This window comes from Phycomyces blakesleeanus (genome assembly GCF_001638985.1).
Source record: "Phycomyces blakesleeanus NRRL 1555(-) unplaced genomic scaffold PHYBLscaffold_7, whole genome shotgun sequence".
Taxonomy (NCBI): Eukaryota; Fungi; Mucoromycota; class Mucoromycetes; order Mucorales; family Phycomycetaceae; genus Phycomyces; species Phycomyces blakesleeanus.
Genome location: NW_017265140.1, coordinates 377,345 through 397,810, shown reverse-complemented (window position 1 = coordinate 397,810; position 20,466 = coordinate 377,345). Strand labels below are relative to the sequence as shown.

The 20,466-nt window shown below is 36.4% G+C and overlaps 2 protein-coding genes across 2 annotated transcripts; both read right to left on the bottom strand.

Annotated features, from left to right (window-relative positions):
* Window positions 1–4,114: 4,114 nt before the first annotated feature.
* On the bottom strand, window positions 4,115–4,760 carry PHYBLDRAFT_158377 (hypothetical protein; the record flags this gene model as incomplete). Its single annotated transcript, XM_018433775.1, has 2 exons — window positions 4,616–4,760; window positions 4,115–4,521 (listed from the first exon to the last, which is right to left on the bottom strand). Coding segments are annotated over exons 1-2 (513 nt in total), but the record flags the coding sequence as incomplete, so codon positions are not given.
* Window positions 4,761–7,044: 2,284 nt separating this feature from the next.
* PHYBLDRAFT_180745 (hypothetical protein) lies at window positions 7,045–17,634 on the bottom strand (the record flags this gene model as incomplete). The annotated part of the gene is made up of 21 exons (XM_018438357.1): window positions 7,045–7,354; window positions 7,442–7,537; window positions 7,678–7,742; window positions 7,837–8,206; window positions 8,288–9,116; window positions 9,355–11,800; window positions 11,977–12,208; window positions 12,315–12,421; window positions 12,552–12,836; window positions 13,063–13,588; window positions 13,811–14,296; window positions 14,529–14,630; window positions 15,015–15,128; window positions 15,425–15,537; window positions 15,592–15,598; window positions 15,656–15,850; window positions 16,047–16,137; window positions 16,648–16,727; window positions 16,854–16,980; window positions 17,275–17,462; window positions 17,575–17,634. The coding sequence occupies 21 exons, from the start codon at window positions 17,632–17,634 to the stop codon at window positions 7,220–7,222; spliced, it is 6,654 nt and encodes a 2,217-aa protein (XP_018293337.1). The 3' UTR covers window positions 7,045–7,219.
* Window positions 17,635–20,466: the final 2,832 nt, after the last annotated feature.

Sequence of the window (20,466 nt, the reverse complement as noted above, 5' to 3'; positions counted from 1 at the left end):
CAATTACACTACGGGATGAAAAAGGGCGGCCATTTAGAGGGCGATCTTGAAAAAAATTAAGCATTATTCAAAATCGCTCTTTGAATAGCCACTCTTTCCCCCAGTAGCTGTACTAACAGAAGATGGAAGACTATGGTAGGAAGAGGACTGATAAATACAAACATGTTGAAAATATTCTATTATTTAGTATATGATATGCAATTATTGAAGCAGCTAGTATAATTCAAGTACGGGGTTTCTTATTGATTAAGGCAGTATCTGAACCCTTCATTATTTGCTTGAAAGTGTATCCGATTTCATTGATTGATAATCTGGTAAACTACTATTCCAATAGCAAGTACAGTATTGTGCACTTTCTATGATTTTGCACTTAGAGTACGAAGAAAAAAGCATTAGGATAGGTTTAATTGAATGTACTATGGTTGTTAAAAAAAACGAGTAAGATACAGAAAAAAACTCAAAGAGATTAGATATTGTGTATGAAATATGAAAGCGAGTATATATATATATAATAGTAAAATAAAGAAAGAAAAATTTATTGGCTGTGGTATAGAATTTTGTTTTATTAGTGTAAAGTCTGCCAAAGACCTCTTGATAATCTGTACTTATTATATACATTTATGCATATATGCATATATGCATATTCCGAGCAAAATGATATATTTTCTTACTCATTAATTCACTCTATTGTATTTTTTTCCTCTTTCTTCTTTCTTCTTTTATCCGGCTTGCCTTTTATATAGCGTTTTCCGGTTCAAGAACATACAGAGTCAGCGTAGAGTTGAGATTGACTGATATGTATATATATATACAATAATGATAGTATAATATATTATCAATATAGCTATATATAAAATAAAGAAAGAGAAAGGATCTCAATCTAACCTAACAAATGTTACTTTCTTTCAAGAATTCCCTCATTTCCGATGAAAAGAAAAGAATAGCAAGCAAACCATTAGTCGGTATAAGTTCTTAAAGGAACTTTCCTAATGTAGTAATTTTACCAACAAGGTACAGCCTCTTTTCGTTCTATCTATCTATCTATCTATATATCTTTCAGAACCACAAGCATCATCATCCCCCAAAAAGCAACAATACAAACTCAATAATACGAATATTAAGGAGTGTACTCTCTTGACTGATCTGACCTAGCTTGATATAATAATAATTAAATAGTAAAGTGAATGAATAAACTACCCATAATATATGAGAGAGTATATATAAATAAATAAATATAAATATATAAATATACATACACGTATAATCGATCGAAACTTACACGATCTGGTTGTCAGGCCATTCTAGCATAACCATTAATTCCTTTTGATTTTTTTTTATAGTATGACAGTAAAAAGAGAATGGGACATCTTTGTACTCAATGTCAAAATCTTGATTCTTTTTTGATACTATATTATATATATATTCTTTTTATATTCATCAAGAATACAAGACAGCAAGACAGCAAAAATCTCAAGTCTTAAAGAAAGGAACCAAAGGTCTGGATAGTAATCAATATAAATGTTTATTTTCTGGGATAAAATAATAATAACAATATTAATTATCAATCTAACCTGAAAATGTTAAAGTTAAGTAGATTTGTATAATATAAGATAATTTATATATATATATCTATTCTAATTATATGATTATATAATATATACATATACATATATAAAAAAGAAAAAAAAGAAAAAGAATCAAGGAACCACATCTTACTCGAATAATCACCATAGCAACATATCTATACATTACATGAAATAAATTTATACTTGAATTTTCTTCTATATATACATACATGTATGTGGATTGTATATGTATATGTGTATTTTATTTTGTGATAGTGAAGAACCAATGGTATCTGTTAAAACCCAACACCAGCATCAGCATCGGCATCATCATCATCTTTGTATATATAAATAAGACATTATAAAATCCATTCAAAGATCTTGATAGTCATTCCTGTTCCATCACACAAGTGAAAAAAAAAATTAAGAAAGAAAGAAAGAAAGAAAGAAAGACCCGACGGGAGTACTTGAGAAGGTACGAGCCACAAGATTGTCATATCCTATGCATGTATGTATGTATGTATGTATGTATAGTATATAACCAAGACAAATGAAATAAGAAAAAAAAAGCTTATACAATCAATGGGACTGGTGATTTTTATTTTTGAATTTTGAATTTTTATTTTTGGGGGGAAAAAAGTGAATCAAGAATACAAAGAATAAACCATGATGAAGAATTCTTGTGAAATCTTTGTACCTATCAATCATAGAGACTTTTAAGCTTGTCATATTTACTATACTGTTATTTGGTCTCCGTTATTTATTTATTTATTTTTTAAAAAAAAAGTAAAACAAAAAGGGAGGTGGAGTAGGCGGAATAGGAGGAGTATGAGGAGTAGTAGGAAGAGAATAATGAAATTAGATAAATTCTACTGTTCGTGGAATTCAACACCACCGTTATGATCATTAAACCGAAAAGCCATAATATATATATATATATAGTGTAAAGAAAGAAAAGGTAGATGTCGGATCCACACCCCCTTGTCTCTTTGATGTTGTCTCGAGTGTAACGAGAAAGTTTCGGAGAAATACTCAAAAAAAAAAATCGAGTCAAGTCAAGTTGAGAAAGAAAGAAAGAAAAGTCCATATAGTCATTAGGTGGAGTAACCCTGCCAAGCTAAAATAAATGTCTACCGATCAAAGCCAGATCTATTTATTCATTACTGCTCAACAATATTTTTTCTTTTGTGCACTACTATTATCTTGAACTGTGTCATCAAAATGACATTAGTTATTGACTAATGTAGAGAAACTTCCTTTAAGAAAAAAAAAGGAAAGGAAAGTATAGCAGAGCTAGGCAGAGCTAGGCAGAGCAGAGCAGAGCAGAGCGAAAGAAAAGAAAATAAAAGAAAAAGTATGTAGGCGCGTTGTACACAGCTAATAGCTCAGATGATTTCTCCTTGTACCTTGTGCTACAACTTTGTTCTCCATATATCTTCATATAGAATACTGTAACCCATAGTAAAAGAGCAGATACTAATATATATATATATATATATATATATCTCACGCACACACGTACAAGTATCTTTGTAAGCCCGTTTAGCTTGATAGAAATATTTTTGTGCTTTGAGCTTGGGCGTAACAGACAAGCAAACAAATATGTATGTTTGTGTGTTTGTATATATGGATATATGTATGTATATGTACATGTATTTGTGTGTATGTACTTAAAGAAGACAAGTACGTTGATGAGATCTGCTGTCAAACGCCAAAATATACTTTATTATCCTTAAATTCAAAGTTACCTTTTAAAGACTTAAAAAATATATAAATGTATCCAAAATCTTATTTTTGATTGGCAAACGAAGAGTAATATAAACAATGGAATATATATAGCATACATACAATATACAGAGTATGTATATAGTGGGCAGTGTGGGGCCCTCTTTATTCATACTCAACCACCATGTCATTGAAGAAGAAAAAAAGTGCTTCGTTCGAAGTATCATTCGATCGTGACTTGTATGAATACGGGCCGATCCGAAAACTCAAATAGATAAATGTGTGTGTATGTGTGTTTGATTGTACTTTATTATTTTATTAATGATATTAATGATATTACTGTTATTATTAAGTGAAATTAATCACAGAGTGCAAAGTTAAAGAAAAAGAAGAAGATGAAAAAATACAGTAAGCTTGTTGATAAGCATGTCTTGTTCTTTTCTTTTGTTTTTGAAAAAGAAAATATAAAGAGACAGAGATAAAGAGATAGAGAGAAAGTGTTGATTAAAGAGAGAAAAAAATTCTTTCTTTCTTTAAAGGAGACACACTTTTTACTCACTCAATTCAACTCATGTTATAGATATTGTATATACTAAATAGGTTGATAAATATATAAAGAAAGGGTAAAAGAAAGGTGTTTAGAAAAGAGCGGCAGCAATGGCAACCGACAGAACGGTGACACACAAGGTAGAGATGCCAGCGCTGATGGCGGCGCCAGAATCAGCAGGAGCGGTGGTGGTGGTTGCGGGGCTGGTGGCGGCAGCAGGTGCAGAAGAGACGGCCGAATGGACAGGAATAGAAGAGAGGGGAACGACGGCGGAGGAGACAGCGGGTACGACAGCAGAGGAGACAGCAGAGGGAACGACGGACTCGACAGCAGACTCAACGGCAGACTCAACGGCAGAAGAGACAGAAGACTCAACAGCAGACTCGACAGCAGAGGATGCAGGCTTGGATGCAGATGCAGATGCTGACTCTGACTCGGATGCAGAAACTGTTCTGGTGGCAGACTTGGTGGCAGACTCGGAGTCGCTAGTCACAGCACCGGAAGAGGTGGGTGCCTTTGTGGAAGAGGTGGGCTCCTTGGTGGGAGTAGGGGTGTTGGCAGCAGTGGTAGTACCCTGGTTAACAGAGGCAGTACCGGTAGATCCGGGCCAGGAACCGTTGATGCATGCCAAGTAGCAGGTGGTGTCACTTCCACAGGCAGTAACACAGCTGTTGGTGCTTTCAACTAATAAAAATAAATAAAAAGATTTAGATTATTGTTGGCTTTTGAAAAAAAAAAAAAAAACTTTTGTATGCTTGAATCAAATAAATAAACTTACCACAGGCAGTCAAACAAGCGTTGTCGGTGGCAGCACAGTCGCACATGGCCTGAGCCAACTGGGAACCGAGAGCAAGGGCAGCAAAGGTAGCGATGGTGAACTTCATAGTTAGAATGAGATTTGTGTATTTAAAAGAGTAGTTCTTGTGATAAAGATGACTTGAAAATTTTTAAGAAAAAAACAAAAAGATTGATTCAAGACTTGTATTTATATATATAAATGTGATGACGGACTTTGAATATAGAGGTTAATTGTACCTGTATAGTGTTCCTGTGTGTTCCTGTGTGCAGTATAGAGTTTGATTTTCAATTGGTCACTTTGTCTGACAAAGAAAGCAGATATGACGGACTTTAAACATGGATTCTTTCTTTGTATTTCTTAAATTCTCTCACTACTTATTTATTTATTTATTTTTGGTGACTTTGACCAGATAATCTAGATAATATGATATTGAGGCTTTTATTGTTTTTTTTTAAAGAGAGGTTCTTTTAATTTTATACTAATAAGCCAATAGATACATTTAGTATACAAGTATTTAGTGTATGTAATTGTGTGTATTTGTGTATAGAGAGATCCATTAGAATGTCAATCACGGAGACATGGTTGGTTGTTACCGAGCTGGGTTGTGAGGGCCATACCAATAATATATCTATAAAATTAAATAAATAAATAAATAAATAAATAAATAAAAAACGGGCAAGTTCCGTTTATGAAGTCTGGACATTAGTGCCAAGGGTTATGCTGTTCAATGCCGGCCAAGTGTTTGTTTTTGATTGATTTATTTATTTATTTAAAAAGCATTTGAGCATTTGAGCCTTTGAATATTAAAATAAAAATAAAATAAAAAAAAAGATCGTCATGGTCTTTGATGTTTTGTTACAATTGTGATTGTGATTGTAATTATCTATCTGGTCTATAATTAGAAAACCATTCATTTCAATAGTTTTACATGTAGAATGAATATAAAATATACTATGGAGAGCTCATGACCTGGAAATACATATTTTAATGGTATTCTTGACATCATCTTTAGCAAGAGAAGAAGAAACATGACAGAGCTCTTGGCAGATTGGTTTATAAATACTTTATTAATACAGTACCCAAAGATCTAAATTCTCAGTTTGGTCTACATATACGAATGACATCAAGAGAACCAAAAATTGTTTCATGGTACATTTATCATTTATCATTAGTTTGCGTCCTTAGGTACCTTACCCCAAATCTGGGTCTGGAGTACATTATTTATGAGTTAATAGGTAAATAGATATGTATGAATTATGCATAGATGCATGCACGAATGTGTGTAGTGCCAATTTATTAATAAATAACAAGGTTGGTGTACTATTGTCTTTGCGGCGTCTTTATTTGTCTACTGTTATTGTTGTTGTTGTTGCTTGTTTTATTATGATTTTATAAGGAGCTATACAAATACAAACATCAAAGGAGGAAAATATTTTAGTCAATATTCCGGGGTTATTCTTCTTCTAAATCTATTGCACGTTAAAAGGACATGTTTCTAGTAAGAAACTCTTAACACAACCCTTTATTAAATTTATTGATTTATTAATTTATTAATTTTATATCTATGGAGTCTCATACAATCTTGCTCTCGATCCCCTCCCTAAAACAGTAAATATAACAATGGTGGTGATGTCTTTATGATCTATTAGATTTCATTATTCTTATTATCATTAACAACAATAGTTGCTGTTGCTGTTGCTAATGCATATATTTACAAAAGTCATTATTAGCCTTGGAGGTCTACAAGTCTGATAAGTAAGTATATAACAGTCGCGCAAAAATAAATTAGATTGTATGAATAATAGTAGAATGAAAATGAACATTTTGTCTATACAAAGAAACCTATTTGATCAAGTAGTGTGAAACAGGCTCAAAATAAGAACAAAGCCTTGATTTTTATTTTATTTATATTTATTTCTTTGGGGCTTTTCCTTTTAGTTTTAGCTTTAGACTTCTTGGCAATGTTTGATCAAGTTGTCTTGGCACCTTTAGACTTCATTATATTATATACGAGTGAATTACAATGAACCATGTATTTAGACTTTTAGACTTTTTTTTTTTATCTTATGGTTGCCCAAGAGTCTCATCAAAAGTAGTCTCACAAGGTGGTCTGACAAAGAAGTCTCACAACATGCTATTTGTCAATCTAAACAAGATAGATACAGACACAGATACAAAAATAAAATAAAGCAAACCTTGATCTGCCACAAATAAAGCTTATTCGAGTGCATCTACCCAATCAAATCACATTAAATCAAAATGCTTACATTATTTTGTGCGTGTGTAGCTGTGTGTAGCTGTGTGTGTATAAAAAAAATACTCTTGCATCTAAAAATGGGCCGATGAGTTCCGAGCATAAAGAATGAGACGCAACAATTTGATAGCCACCGTTCTTTACTGTATTATTTCCTTTTTGTTTATTGATTGATTTATTTTGTTTGCTTATTTGTTTTTTATGTATATAATATTTTGTGAGGCGAAAAAGAAACTAGAGAGAAGAGTAACTACGTCATCATTATCATTATCATAAAGCATCATATAAATCAATGAATGAATTAATGAATGAAAAATAATAGAGGAAAATCAAGTATTAGATGCAGAAGATGCCGCAGAATTAATGACCTGTTTCATTTTAGCTAATTTTTCCTTTAAAGCAGACACAGACAAGGCTCTGTCTGTTTCACCATGTGTTGAGGTTCGATAAGAAGACTGAGTATCCTGGAATAATGTATTATATATATTAAAACATCAAAAGAGAATAAATGAAGATTAGAAGCAGTAACAACAGAATAATCAATATCTTACATGATTCAATGGAGACATTCGTCGTGTTGGGTAAGATGTGTATGCTGGTGAGGTTTCTTGACGTTGAATTGGTTCTGCTACCGAACCATCTTCGGCCTAAAAAATAATAATACAATAATAATATAAAGTCAATCAGAGTTGAGCAAAGCCAAATCAAATCAAATCAAATAACCTCAGGTCAGCTTAGGTCAGCTTAGGTCAGCTTAGGCCCACTTGCTAAACCTTTGCCTACTTACATCTATCCTGTATCCGAATTTTTGATGTAATCTGAGTATTAACTGTCTTTTCTCGGCTGCTTCATCTAGAAAGCCAATATAAATAAATAAATAAATAAATACATTATTATTATCATTATTATTGTACTCTTTATATATTTGACTTGCCTCCGTGAATACTTGATCGATCGGGAGCCATTCGATGGTCCACTCCTACTAATCTATGATCCTGTATTCCAGCCGGCGCATGAACGGGAGGAGACACAGTGCGCTGGACATTTTGGAATTCATTTGAAATGGTCGAATAAGAAGAAGGTACATTATTATTGGTCGTGTTGTTGTTGTTGCTGTTGGTATTATTATTGTTGCTGTTGTTATTGTTATTGGTGATGGCTTGCGATGCCCGGAGTTCATTGTCTTCGGCTGCCAAATTGCTGAGACCACGCCGGATGTAACTCTGGAAATATGTTCCTGACTGACTCAAGAAGGCATTAACCTTTCCCTCTGCAGAAGGATACTTCTTTTGGAATTCATACAGTTCAATTATACCCTACAAAAAATACAATGCAATATAGATTCATACAGCCACATATTAATAACGCATATATTTATCTCAGCTTGTATGTCATACCTGCTTGGTTTGATCTCGTGTACCAATCTTTTGGAAAATCTGAGTCAATAACCGGTTTTTCTCATGGTCTGATAGTGGCTTGAGTTCAGAGGATGGTTCGTCTACTTGCATCGCCTGCACCTGTGAGCTTAATGCATTAGGCGAACCGCTGCCCATATTTTGGTGTGCTTGTTGTCCTTGACCAGACGGACTGTCTGGTACATTTGGAGGACTTGAATTCATTTCTGATTGTTCTTCAGCCCCATAAGCTCCCCCCGTCGATGGTCCTCGCATCATTCCACCACCACCATTCGATTTTGCAGATCCCACAGAGGCCGGTCTACTTAGAGAAGCATTACGAGAATGAGCAAACCGAGGATCTTCTGGCATTCCTCCTCCGCCTTGTTGCGACTGCTGTTGTTGTTGTAATTGCTGCTGTCTGGTCTGTTCTTTCTTGCGACACGCTTCAAGCATGTGATGCAAGTATGGGTATACACTACTTCTAGGTGGATCCTCAATAAGTGTCAGGTGCTGGAAGATCGAATCTCCCAAACCATTCACAAGTTCCAACAGAAGCGTCTTTACTGTTCGCAACGGCATCTCACCCAACGGTACATTATCTGCCGCTCGTCGCTTCCACTCTGTAGGCGGTGTCATGACAAAGAACTTGTTGATCTCAAACAAAAGCTCGTCTGCATTGAGTACGCCTGTTCGCAGATTGTCCTGGATGGTTTTGGCTAATTTCCACAAACATTTCATCACTAGCTCGGTGTATTTGGTTTCTTTGTTTTGTGGATCATCTCCTGGGTGGAGACCAGCAGAGCATTGGCCCAATATAGAAAGAAGTGCACTAAACAAGAAAAAAAACGACTTAATAACAAGACACACACATACACACATATGTATATATCTATCGATTTATTGATTGATTTTTTGAAAACCAAACGATAATAGCTGTATCTATAATAATTTTTGCCTTTCCTCCCTGTCTCCCTTGATTTATATTACTTCATATTATATTTTTTATTACCAATACCAATAGCACTAATTAAAAAAAAAAAGAGAGAGAGAGAGAACAAAATACTCACCTAAATGTTGCGTTGCGCTGAGTGTTTTCGAGCACCTTTACCATGGCCACGTTGAGTGCCTTTGACAGCTGCAAGCCAGACTCAAGTGCCAGCATTCTCTGGTCAAGCAGTCTGTGGGCCAGTTCTTGGAGCAAAAGGTTGAGTGCATTCTGGGACACTGCACAGGCCAGTTCGCGGTTCGAAAACAACATGACCAGCGCATTCACCAGGTGCTTACAGAGTCTGGTACTGAACACTCTCTGGACATCAATTGAAGAATAGGCTAGGCGGACCTGAAGAGTGATCGCATTCACCAACGGTTCGATGTCGGCCATGACCAGATCCGGCTTGTTGACCAACAGTTTATCCAGCTGTTTGAGAGCATCCACACTCGCCTGTGGGTCGCCACTGGTGATCTGAGAAATCAGATAGTCCACAATGTATTCGCCACGGTCCTGCTGTATGGCCTGTTGGACAGTCTGCTGTTGCTGGGTCGGGCGTAGCTGGCGCACCGAAGAAGGTGCCTGGAGTCCGATGGCAAAGCCTCCTGTGGCAGCAGTGGTAGGTGCAGTGGCCATACGTGGAGGGTCAGGTGTGCGTTGGCCATAATCACTCTCGATATCTTCCATTGGCTCAGGCTCATAAACCTGCTGCTGCTGCTGCTGCTGTTGCTGCTGGACTACCGCAGCCTGGCGCTGTGAGGGCGGTTGGAGTCCACTTCGGGGTTTGCCGATCTGCGAACGTGGCAGACGAGGTAACTGGCTAATGCTCGGCAACTCATCGACCTCCATCTCCTCGGCTTCCTTTTGGGCCTTTTCCTTCTCTGCTAGAACGCTAGGCGAAGGCTTTGTCCGCTTTAGGCGCTCTTCAAGCATGCCCTTTTCCTTTTCGCCCAGCCGGCTCACGTGCTTAAACACCGGGTCGCCGATCAATATGTAGGCTTGAGCGATGGCACCCAGCGCAGCATTTCGAACACTTGCATCGCGGTCGCCGATGTGGACTGCCACGGCAGGCAGAGCCTTGTTGGGGAGCATCACAGACACACCGTTGCGCTGAATCAGTGCACCCACTTCTTCCAGACACTCGGAGCGCACCTTTGCGTTCTTTGAACTCGAGGCTGATTCGAGTAGATAGTTGAATAGCTTGCTGGCAGGGTAGATTGGAGCAAGGGACTTGAAGATGTTACGGACCCGAACTCGCATAACTTCTTTAGAGTCGCCGACCTTGTTGATCAAGAAGGGCAAAAAGGAGATAGCTTCATACTCTGAAAGATGGCAGCCCTCTTCATCCATAATCGACACCAGGTGTTCGGTGATGTCTAGACATTTGATAAGTACACTGGTACTGGTGTCAAAGAACCGGATGGTCAGGTACTTGAAGATAAGATCTGCATTGGCGATGTATCGAGGTTTCATGTCTGAGTAGTCGATGTTGTATTTGTTCATCGAGAGTTCAGGTGCAGTCAGGCACTCATCCAATAGGTTCAGGGCATTGAGGCGGTCCTTTTCAGCATACTGACTGGTGCTAAACATCAGCTTGCAGACCTCAGATGACATGTTGGCTTCGCACAAAACCCGCAGAGCGTCACAGATGTCAGGCCGAGGAGCATCAAACTGCCATCGGTTTTCTTTCTTGGCTCTCACTTGTTTGGCGCGTACATCACCTGTCGTAATTGGCGCCACAACCGGTTCCTGAGATGATGCAGCCGCAGCCGCAGCAGAAGCAGCAGCAGCTGAATTGGCTCCTGATCGTGGAAGTGGAAGCCCGATTTTCTTACGTGCAGCAACAGGCTTGAGTCTACTTCCAGAAGATGCCGCAGACGAAGAAGCTGGTTTGTCATCGGATTTGTTTGATGCGACTGATTCAGGGCGCTTGACTTCGGATGCTCGTTTTGAGGGTGCACTTGTGGCGGCGGGTTCCTGCGCACGGGCCGAACCTTTGGCTGCCTCGATAAACGGCATGATTGTCTGGCGTTGTGCGCCCTTGAGGTCCGAGGACTTTTGCATTACGGTGTCGTAGCCGGCTTGGGAAATGATTGTCGGTAAGCAGGCCTGAGCAGCCTTTCTGACATCTGCGTTCCGGTCCTGAAGACAAGAAAAGATTGGTGTGATGAGAGGCACGGCGTCAAAGGTTACACTGGTATCTTCCTGGAAAGACGCGGCCAGCCATGTTAGGAGGTCCTTGCGCAATACAGGCGATTCTGCGGCAAGACTGGTTCCGAAGGTAGACATCATGCATTCCAGCCCACAAGTCTTTTTGAAGCTGTCCAAGGTAGCCACACCGGCTGCCCTGACATTGGCCTTGTTATCAGACAGCACGGCCGTAACAGGACCTGTCAGTATCTTGACGTATTTGTCGAATGGCTTGCCCATAGCCACAGCCAGAAGACCGGCAATCTCGACTGCAGTGATCTGAAGAAGCTTGTTACTATCATTCAAACGTGCCTTTAGTACACTAGGGAAGTCACCTAAGTATTGAGGATGAGGATTATGTTGTTGTTGATTATAGTGATAATGATAGTAAGAGTAATAATAATAATAATAATGACGGTGATTATGATGATAATGTTGTTAATTTCTTTTTTTGGTATATAAACAACACACAGACATTTTTTTTTCTTAAAAAAAAAAAGTTAATATTTACCAAGGTTTGGCTTGATCCGCTTATTGGCACCCTCGATAATGGCAAGTACTTTTTCAAGACCTTCCTTGCGAACCTTCCAATTTGCATCGCCACATTCTGCAGCTACTTTACCAAGTGCATTAGAAATATCCTGGCGAGGGAATAGAGCGTCCAATGCATCTGCACCACCTCCACCACCTCCACCTCCACCAGAACCGCCACCACCACCACTTGATCCCGATGGATCTTCGGCCTATTGAAGAAGACGAAGAACCAAAAAAAAGGGGGGGTGGAAGAAGGGGGCGGAAATAATCACATGTAAGCTCGCGTTTTTTAATAGTGCAAGTGTAACGTCCTACCATTGCTCTGGTCGGCTTTGGGGGTTCCATTTGTGCCACCTTGTCGAATTCAGTATCAATTATAGCCATCAAAGCAGGCGTGACATCTTGTACAAACGATTTGACCTCTGTAATAGTAATAATAAAAATAATATTGTCATTAATAATATTAATACCCGAAACGAGTATTTGAAATTGGAGAAATATATAAAGAAAAAAAAAGAAACTTGCCAGGTCCAATGTAGAGTCGAAGGACACCTAATACGGTGACCGCACTAGTTCTGACTGAAGCATTTGTATTTGCCAGGGCACTCTTTAGGAAATCGATAAGATCTCGGACCTGGAGTCCAGCAATGCCAAACTCCATCAGAACCGACTGAACCCAGAGGAGGGAATCTGAGAGAACCTTTGGAGATTTGGCTTTTTTCCAGACAGGGTAAGATAGCGACAAGACAAATTGAAGGGATGTCTTTTCGGCAAATACCACCAAGCACTCTCCCGCGTTTTTTTTAAGTTTGATGTCACCGAGTTTTTCAACCAAGCCTAAAATGACAATATCATAAATAAATATATACAATATAGTATTATAAAAAAAAAGGAAAAGGAGAAAAAAGAAAGAAAGAAAGAAAGACAGTCATTACACAAAAACACAAAAAAAAAAACACAAAAATACACATGCTTTCATTATTATGATTATGATTATGATTATTGTGTTTGAAACAGATCAAAAATAAATAAATAAATAATAAGAGAAGAGTAATTAACGTACCCGGAATTGCGATGGCCGCACAAGCCTTTGAGAATTTTGGACATGAAGTAGCCAAGAGTTCCAGTACGCCGAACATCTTGCCCATGACTTGGAAATTCATCTCCTTCCAGCCCGGCTTCTTTGACAGGCATCGGATGACAATCTCGGGTTCCACATCCGAATCCGCCTCGAGTTGGGTGTACAGGCTTTCTATTGCTGCCAATCTCACTTTCCATTGGGCTTGCTGCAGATCATTCCAGATGGCTTCTGGAATGAACTCATTTACGCGGGCCTCGGCATCCTCGGCAGAGAACCGATATTTCACTTCTTCAGGGCCAGACGAGGGTGGGAGCTTGGCTGCCTTTTTCGGTGCTGCAGGAGCTGCGGCTGGTTTTGGTTTCGCAGACGACAGCGCTGGCTTCTTGGTGCTTCCTCCAGCAAGGCGCGCAGGAGGTTTCCGTTTGGGTGGGCTGATTACTGTTGCATCCTCATCTTCATCCATCGCCACAGGGGTCGGCTCGGGTGCTGGTTTTGGTTTAGCGGGTGCCTATTCATTTTGTTGTTGTTTTTGTTGTTATTTTAGTTTAGTTAACAAACTAATATTATCAAACCCACAGCCACAACCACAAACACAACCACTGCCATTTTCATTATTCATTTTCACTTCAGTTGCCACATACTAGGCACACCCCAGAACACAAAAAATAAAATAAAAATAAAAGCACACATGGACTTGGTGTGATGAGCTACAATTAGAAACCTTACTTACTTTCTTGACAGCTGCAGGTGCCTTCTTTGGTGGTGGTGGAGGCTTCTTGACGGGCGCGGCCTTGGCCTTGGCTTTGACGACAGCCTTTGAGAATGCTTCCTTGATCTTGGCCATCTTGATGTCATCCATGCCGTCGGTATACGGAACCATTGCCTTTTCGCCGACGACCTTCATCAAGGTTCCCAAACCCTCCGCACTGGCTTCTCTGGCACTTCCGTCGGCATCGTCAAGGGTCTTTAGCATAAGTTCTGCCAATACTTTTGTTTCCGTTTTTGACGGCACATCCCGGATCTCCTTCAGGCGCCGCGACAGGATTTTTGCTGTCTCGCCACGAACCTGTGGATTCTTGTGTTTTGATCCGACAACGAGATCTTCGAATATTTCTGAAAGGGGCACGGAAGCTAGCACAGCATTGAGTGCATTCGTGAGGTGCTCCAGAATTGCTGGTTTACGTTCCTTTAGTTTCTCTATCAGAGTGGGTGTAACCTAAGAGACCTGTGAGCACTTTTGAAACAACACGGCCCACAACTATCATTATTAAAGTTTTATAATTACTTGATATTTTCTTTCTTCTACTGCTATTACTACTACTGCTACTGTTAATACTGCTAATATTGTCGATAATACTACAGCTATTGCCAATATATATATATATATATATATCCACCCATTAACCCACTCACAAATAAATAATAATAAAAATAAATAAATAAATTACCACTGGTTTATATTTTCCAAAATCGGTACGGAGCCCGGAGGCGATGGCTTCAATGCAGTTTGCTGTCAGACCAACCAATAAAATATTGGCATCATTGATACGCTAATATAAACACAAACACACAAACACACACAAAGGAAATCCACGCCGATTAGTTAGTTATTTGGTTATTTTGTTGTTGTTGTTTTTTTTCGGTTATTTTGGTTGGTTAGTTAATTAGTTAGGTGGTTGTCTGACAATAACAATGACCAAGCCAAACAACGATAATCAAACGTGGCCAATTTTTTTTTTAACTTTAACTCTTAAATATTTATCTATTTATCTATATTTTGAACAAGCTTTATATTATATTATATTATATTATATTATATTATATTGTAGGTAAATTTGTAGGTATAATTTAAGGTATATAGATAGATAATTGTGTGTATGTATATATGTCTTTATTATGATTATGATTATTTTAAATATATAAATTATCATTACCTTTGTGAGTGCAGCCATTAGTTCAGTGTAGTCCTTGTCTAGGATACGTGGGGTTTTCGTCCCTTCAAATACAGCATCCAGGGCCTCTTTTCTTTCTTTCCAATTTTTAGAGGCCTACAAACAAACAAACAGAAAGAAAATAAAAAACCAAAAAAAAAAAAGAAATGCAATTCAATTCACAAGTAAAGCAAGAAGCCAATCAACCCAAGCAAGCAACACCCGTGCGAATGTACGCACATATACATAAACACACGCATACAAAGAAGTAAAAGAAAAACTTTAATAAAGGATCTCTCCCCACTAATACTAATGCTCTTATTATAAAAACTTTTGAAATTCTGTCTACTACTATCTTTCTTATTGTTATTTTTAAAGCTACTGTAGTTACTGTTAATATTTGGATTTCTTACAATGAGAGTACTAAAATTTTCTGGTAATTTGCTGGTGATATCTACTGGATCCGCAAGATCAAATGCATCCACGACGTCTTCCATTGGTTCGTCTTCTTCTTTATCACCTTCATCTAAAAGAAAGAAAGAAAGATATATACCCACCAATAATAATAATAAATTAACACTATGTAACTATATAACTATACACCAAATAGTTATATAAATCAATCAATTGATATACTTGCCTACTTCCATCTCTGCTGCAGCCTCTTCTTCTGCTGCGGCTTGTTCTGATCTGATCAATCTTTCAGGGACAGCTTTCCCTGGTGGTAATTTTGTGAAGCTCTCTTCTAGTTCTTTTACTTGAACTGGCTTGAGATCTGACAGATAGGTATTGATAGCTGCACCTATCCAACGGAACAATTCGACCACCAATGCAGATGCCTTTATTGTTTGTTTTTTTAGAGAGAAACAGAAAGGGTCAATTGAACGAACGATCGATCGATTGTGTGTTGGTTTGTTGGTTTGTTGGTTTGTTTGTTTGTTTCAATAAAATTTTAAACAATGTTGGGTTGTCAAAAATGAATACGCAATTCCAACAAAAACATGTTCTCTTGTATTGTATGATATTTTTTTTTACCTCTGCTCGGACATTTTTGTCAGTGTGGCCAAATAGTTTTGGGATTGCTTTCAATATAGGTTTTGGACTTGTTTTCTTTATACCAAAGGTCCTGTAGAATACATAATGATATAAAATAGTGTTGTATAAATAAGTAAGTAAATGAAAATTTAGTATATATATATATATGTATATATGCGTATGTGTGTGCTTGTGTTTGTGCTTGTGTGCGTGTGCGTGCGTGTGTGCGTGTGTGTTTTATTAATTAACTATTGTTTGTTTTGTACGTGTGTCATGTCAAGTCAAAAAAATCAGTGAATAAAGTCTCTTATTGTTCTTATTCTTCTAAACCACCCCCCCCCCCCTCTATTTCACCCTATTTCACCCTATCCCACCTCACCCCACCTCACTTCATTTTCCTTTCATTCACCCCCTCTATCTCACTATCTCACTTACTTACCTACTTATTCAAACACACACATACATCTTCATACACACTCATACATGTTATATACTCTATATACGTTCTTCCTCATACTGTTCTTTTTCGTTCTATTATAGCTCACTAAAGCACTAACTAACTAACTAACTAACTAACTAAATCTATTATTGTCATTATTACCTCACCAGATCCTTGAGTACAGTGATCACTTGAGTCACTAGTTTTGGTTGTTTAGCGCTCAGACCTGGCATGACAAATTCCTAGTAGATTAAAAGATGTATAAAAAAAAAGGGTAAAGAATAAAAGATAAATAAAAATGAATAAATGACATGTAATTATATATATAAAGGAAATTAAAAGAATAAAGAAGAAGTGCTTCTACCTACAATGACTGGGTCTGGAGTGTCTATTTCTGCATAGAGCAAGATAATGTCAGTTGCTCTTTGCTTTGTGCCGGCCTTGGTTGCACCCAAACATTTTTCTACCAAAGCAGGTACAATAGTTTCACGAGTACTATAAAGGACACAAGAAAGCATTTATATATGTAAGATCAAAATAATAATAATAATAATGAAAAAATTATCAAATCCAAAAGAGATCCACCCTCGTGTATATTTCTCTTTATATATATATATAACACTATGCACGCAGAAACTTTTGTGCGTATATCATGTTGTATGTGTGTTGTGTGTCAAGTGTTGTGCGTAATGTGTTGTTCGTAGTGTGATGTGCGTAGTGTATTTTGTATTGCGTGTGTGTGTGTGTATGTATGTATGTATGTATGTATGTATGTATGTATGTACACACCTTGTGGCATTTGGAGCTTTGTCAACAAACTCGTAAATGGCGTTTAGACCAGTTTCCTGCGCGACTGCATTGGCATCTGTAGCGATCTTCTTTAGGCAGCTTTCGTAGGTAGAGAAGATGTTGTCGTCAATTGTTTTTCGAAAGATGTCTTTGAGTTCTGTGTATGCAGACACTCGTGCTTTCCATTGCTGTTATGATATTATTCGATTTTTTTTTATAGATATATACACAATTGTTTTTGGAACATTAAGATGATGAATGTGACAATGAAAGGCTTTGTTTTTTTTTTTTTGTTTTTACCTTGTGTTCAAGTCTTTCCACCAAGGGTAAAGACGTAAAATCATCTTCTGCAGAGGCCATCAATTATTTATGGAAGAAGAGGAATAAAAAAAAATCAAGAAGAAGAGGAAGAAGAAAAAGAAAAATCAAGAAAAAAAAAATAGAAAAAAAAAATAATAATAATCAGTGTTTGTGAATTGCAGGATCGACGCAAGATGTTCCCCTCTGGAGATGAAGAAAAAAAAAATATAAAAATATAAAAATATAGAGTGACCACGTTTCAGAGAATGTGTTCAATATATTGACAAGAAAATATACATGAGTATCTTGTATGTGCTATATGTGTATATATATATATATATATATATATAAATATGTATATATAAAATGGTGGGCAAGTAAATAATCCAGCGAGTCGAGTGGAGTTAAGTGAGTATAAAATATATATATATATTGTATTATATAAAATAAAACGTGTATATATATACAACAGAGAGAGAGAAAGGGGCGGAGAAGAAGAGTGAAAAAATAAAAATAATAGAAGAAAAACCCAAAAAATCTAGGAGGAGGGGTGTATTAATTTTAATGGGTTATTTTAAAGGCATGCAAAAATGATAGTGATAGTGATAATGATAATGATAATTGTTATTAATATGAATCAGTTAATTAATTAATTTGTTATACATGAGTACGTGTATTCGATTACAGTCAAGAACGATACAACTTATTATACTGCAAAGTTTACAAGTTCAAAGTAATAAGGAACTAATACACAAGTTATGGTAGTTCGATTCATTAGCAGTATCTATTTTATACCGATAAACTCAACCGAATCGGATGAGTAGAGTATATAGTTGTATCTGATAGCAGTTCTAGAATATGATCAATGGTGTTCAACTAAATAAAATACACTATTTCAAAGAGGTCGAGAAAGATACATAAAGAGAGAGGAAAGGCTTTTGTAATGCCCAGAATTTAATATAGTAGAAATAGATTGCTAAGCCTATTTATGTTTGATTCAGAGACCTTACTATCAGATCCAAAAGAAAAAGATATAAGAAATACATTTTGAGAAATGAAAATGAAAGAGTACAAAATAAAGAAAAAGAGGGTGTAAATTATGTAGTGTTGTTATCCTTTTTCATGTCATCAAGAAGTAGAAGTAAAAAGTAGATTTAGATTCAGATTGAAATGTAAGATTCTTTGTTTTTGTCTTGTGCTGATAAATAACACTGGTGATGATGATAATGATGATAATGATGATGAGAATATGAGCACAAGGACAGCTTTGTTTTCTTTTCTCATGTACAATAGAAAGTATATAATGCTATACACATAGAGATCGGCTTGAATTGAAACAAGAATGACAATTTGTTTAAGAAGAGATTAAGACAATATACATAATCAGTGAGTCAACTGGAACTTATTGATCTGGCAGTAATAATAGAAATAGTATTAATAGCATTAACAGCATTTTAAAAATAAAATAATCCACAAAGTGGGGTACTTGCTTTTCTTTCTTTCTTTCTTTTTGGTGTAATAATATTTGGTAAACAATATATTGGTAATGCCACCGACACCATTTTGAATCTGAGAATATACAAATGAACTGACTGGACAGGATGCCTTACAAGGAAAGGGGGTGGATAAGGGGATAAAGATAAAGACAGACAAAGACAGATCCAAACCTGTACTCAAATCTAAAGCCAAGGTAAATACCAAAGATTAAGACAGCCAGGCAGACGTATAATTACAGGTAGATAAATACATATTTAGAGCAGGCAGAGTCTTATGGACTATAGAGAGAAAGTGAAATAAAAAGAAGGGGAACTTCTCTGTTTATACTACAGTTAAAAGAAAGGAAACAAGACAGAGCTTTATGAGTGGCTATTATATATATTTATATATATATATATAGAGAGAGAGAAAATTAGAGCGCAGAAGATCATCGCCTTTTGGCTAAAGAAGCAAATGTAAGAATGAAAATAAAGATGTGCAATTCTTTAACCAAAAAAAAAAAGGCCAAGTTTGGGCAAATCTTGGAAACTTAACCTACCTACTAAAACACATACATGTCATGTACATATACATATACATATACATATACATATACATATACATATACATATTTACATACGCATATACATATACATACTATTTCTTTATATATACTCAAAAGAGATAGAGAGGAAGACAGATCAATATAAATATATATATATAGAAAATTTCTTATGAAATATATATATATATATATATATATATACATTTTGACTTTATTCTTATTCTGTGTAGGGGTCGATTAAGTTCAAGTAAGCTCAAACACATATAAATTATATATCTATCTATCTTTGTGTGCCGTGTAGATGTATTTGATGTAAAACATACAAATACACAAATATTTTTTTCTGCTTGCCTCACCTCACCTTTTTATTTTTATAATCCGCAGGCGACGCATCATCATTGGACAGAGCGGTCTAGCAAAAAATAAAGCAAAAAAAAAGAAAAAAAAAAAAGCTTGAATTTTAGTTGTAGGCAAAGAACACTATCTAAAAAAGGGAATTCTCGAAAGGATATCATAAAAGGACCCCCCCTCCCCCCCCCTCTTTGCGGGTTGATTTTAACTTACTGCCGTTTGTCATGCTTCATTTTCTCACTTAAATTTTTATTATTTATTATTATATTTCACTGTATCAAATAGAACTCATTTTTCTCTCTCTTAAAATATATATATATTTATTTATATATTTATATATAAATATTATATTCTTTATTTCTATCTCTTTATCTCTTTCTTTCTCTCTCTTTCTCTTTCTCTTTTGTCTTTATCTTTTACTCCACCCACTCCCACATACAACTTATATATATATATATTATTTATATATATATTTTATATATATAAAAATATATACATAC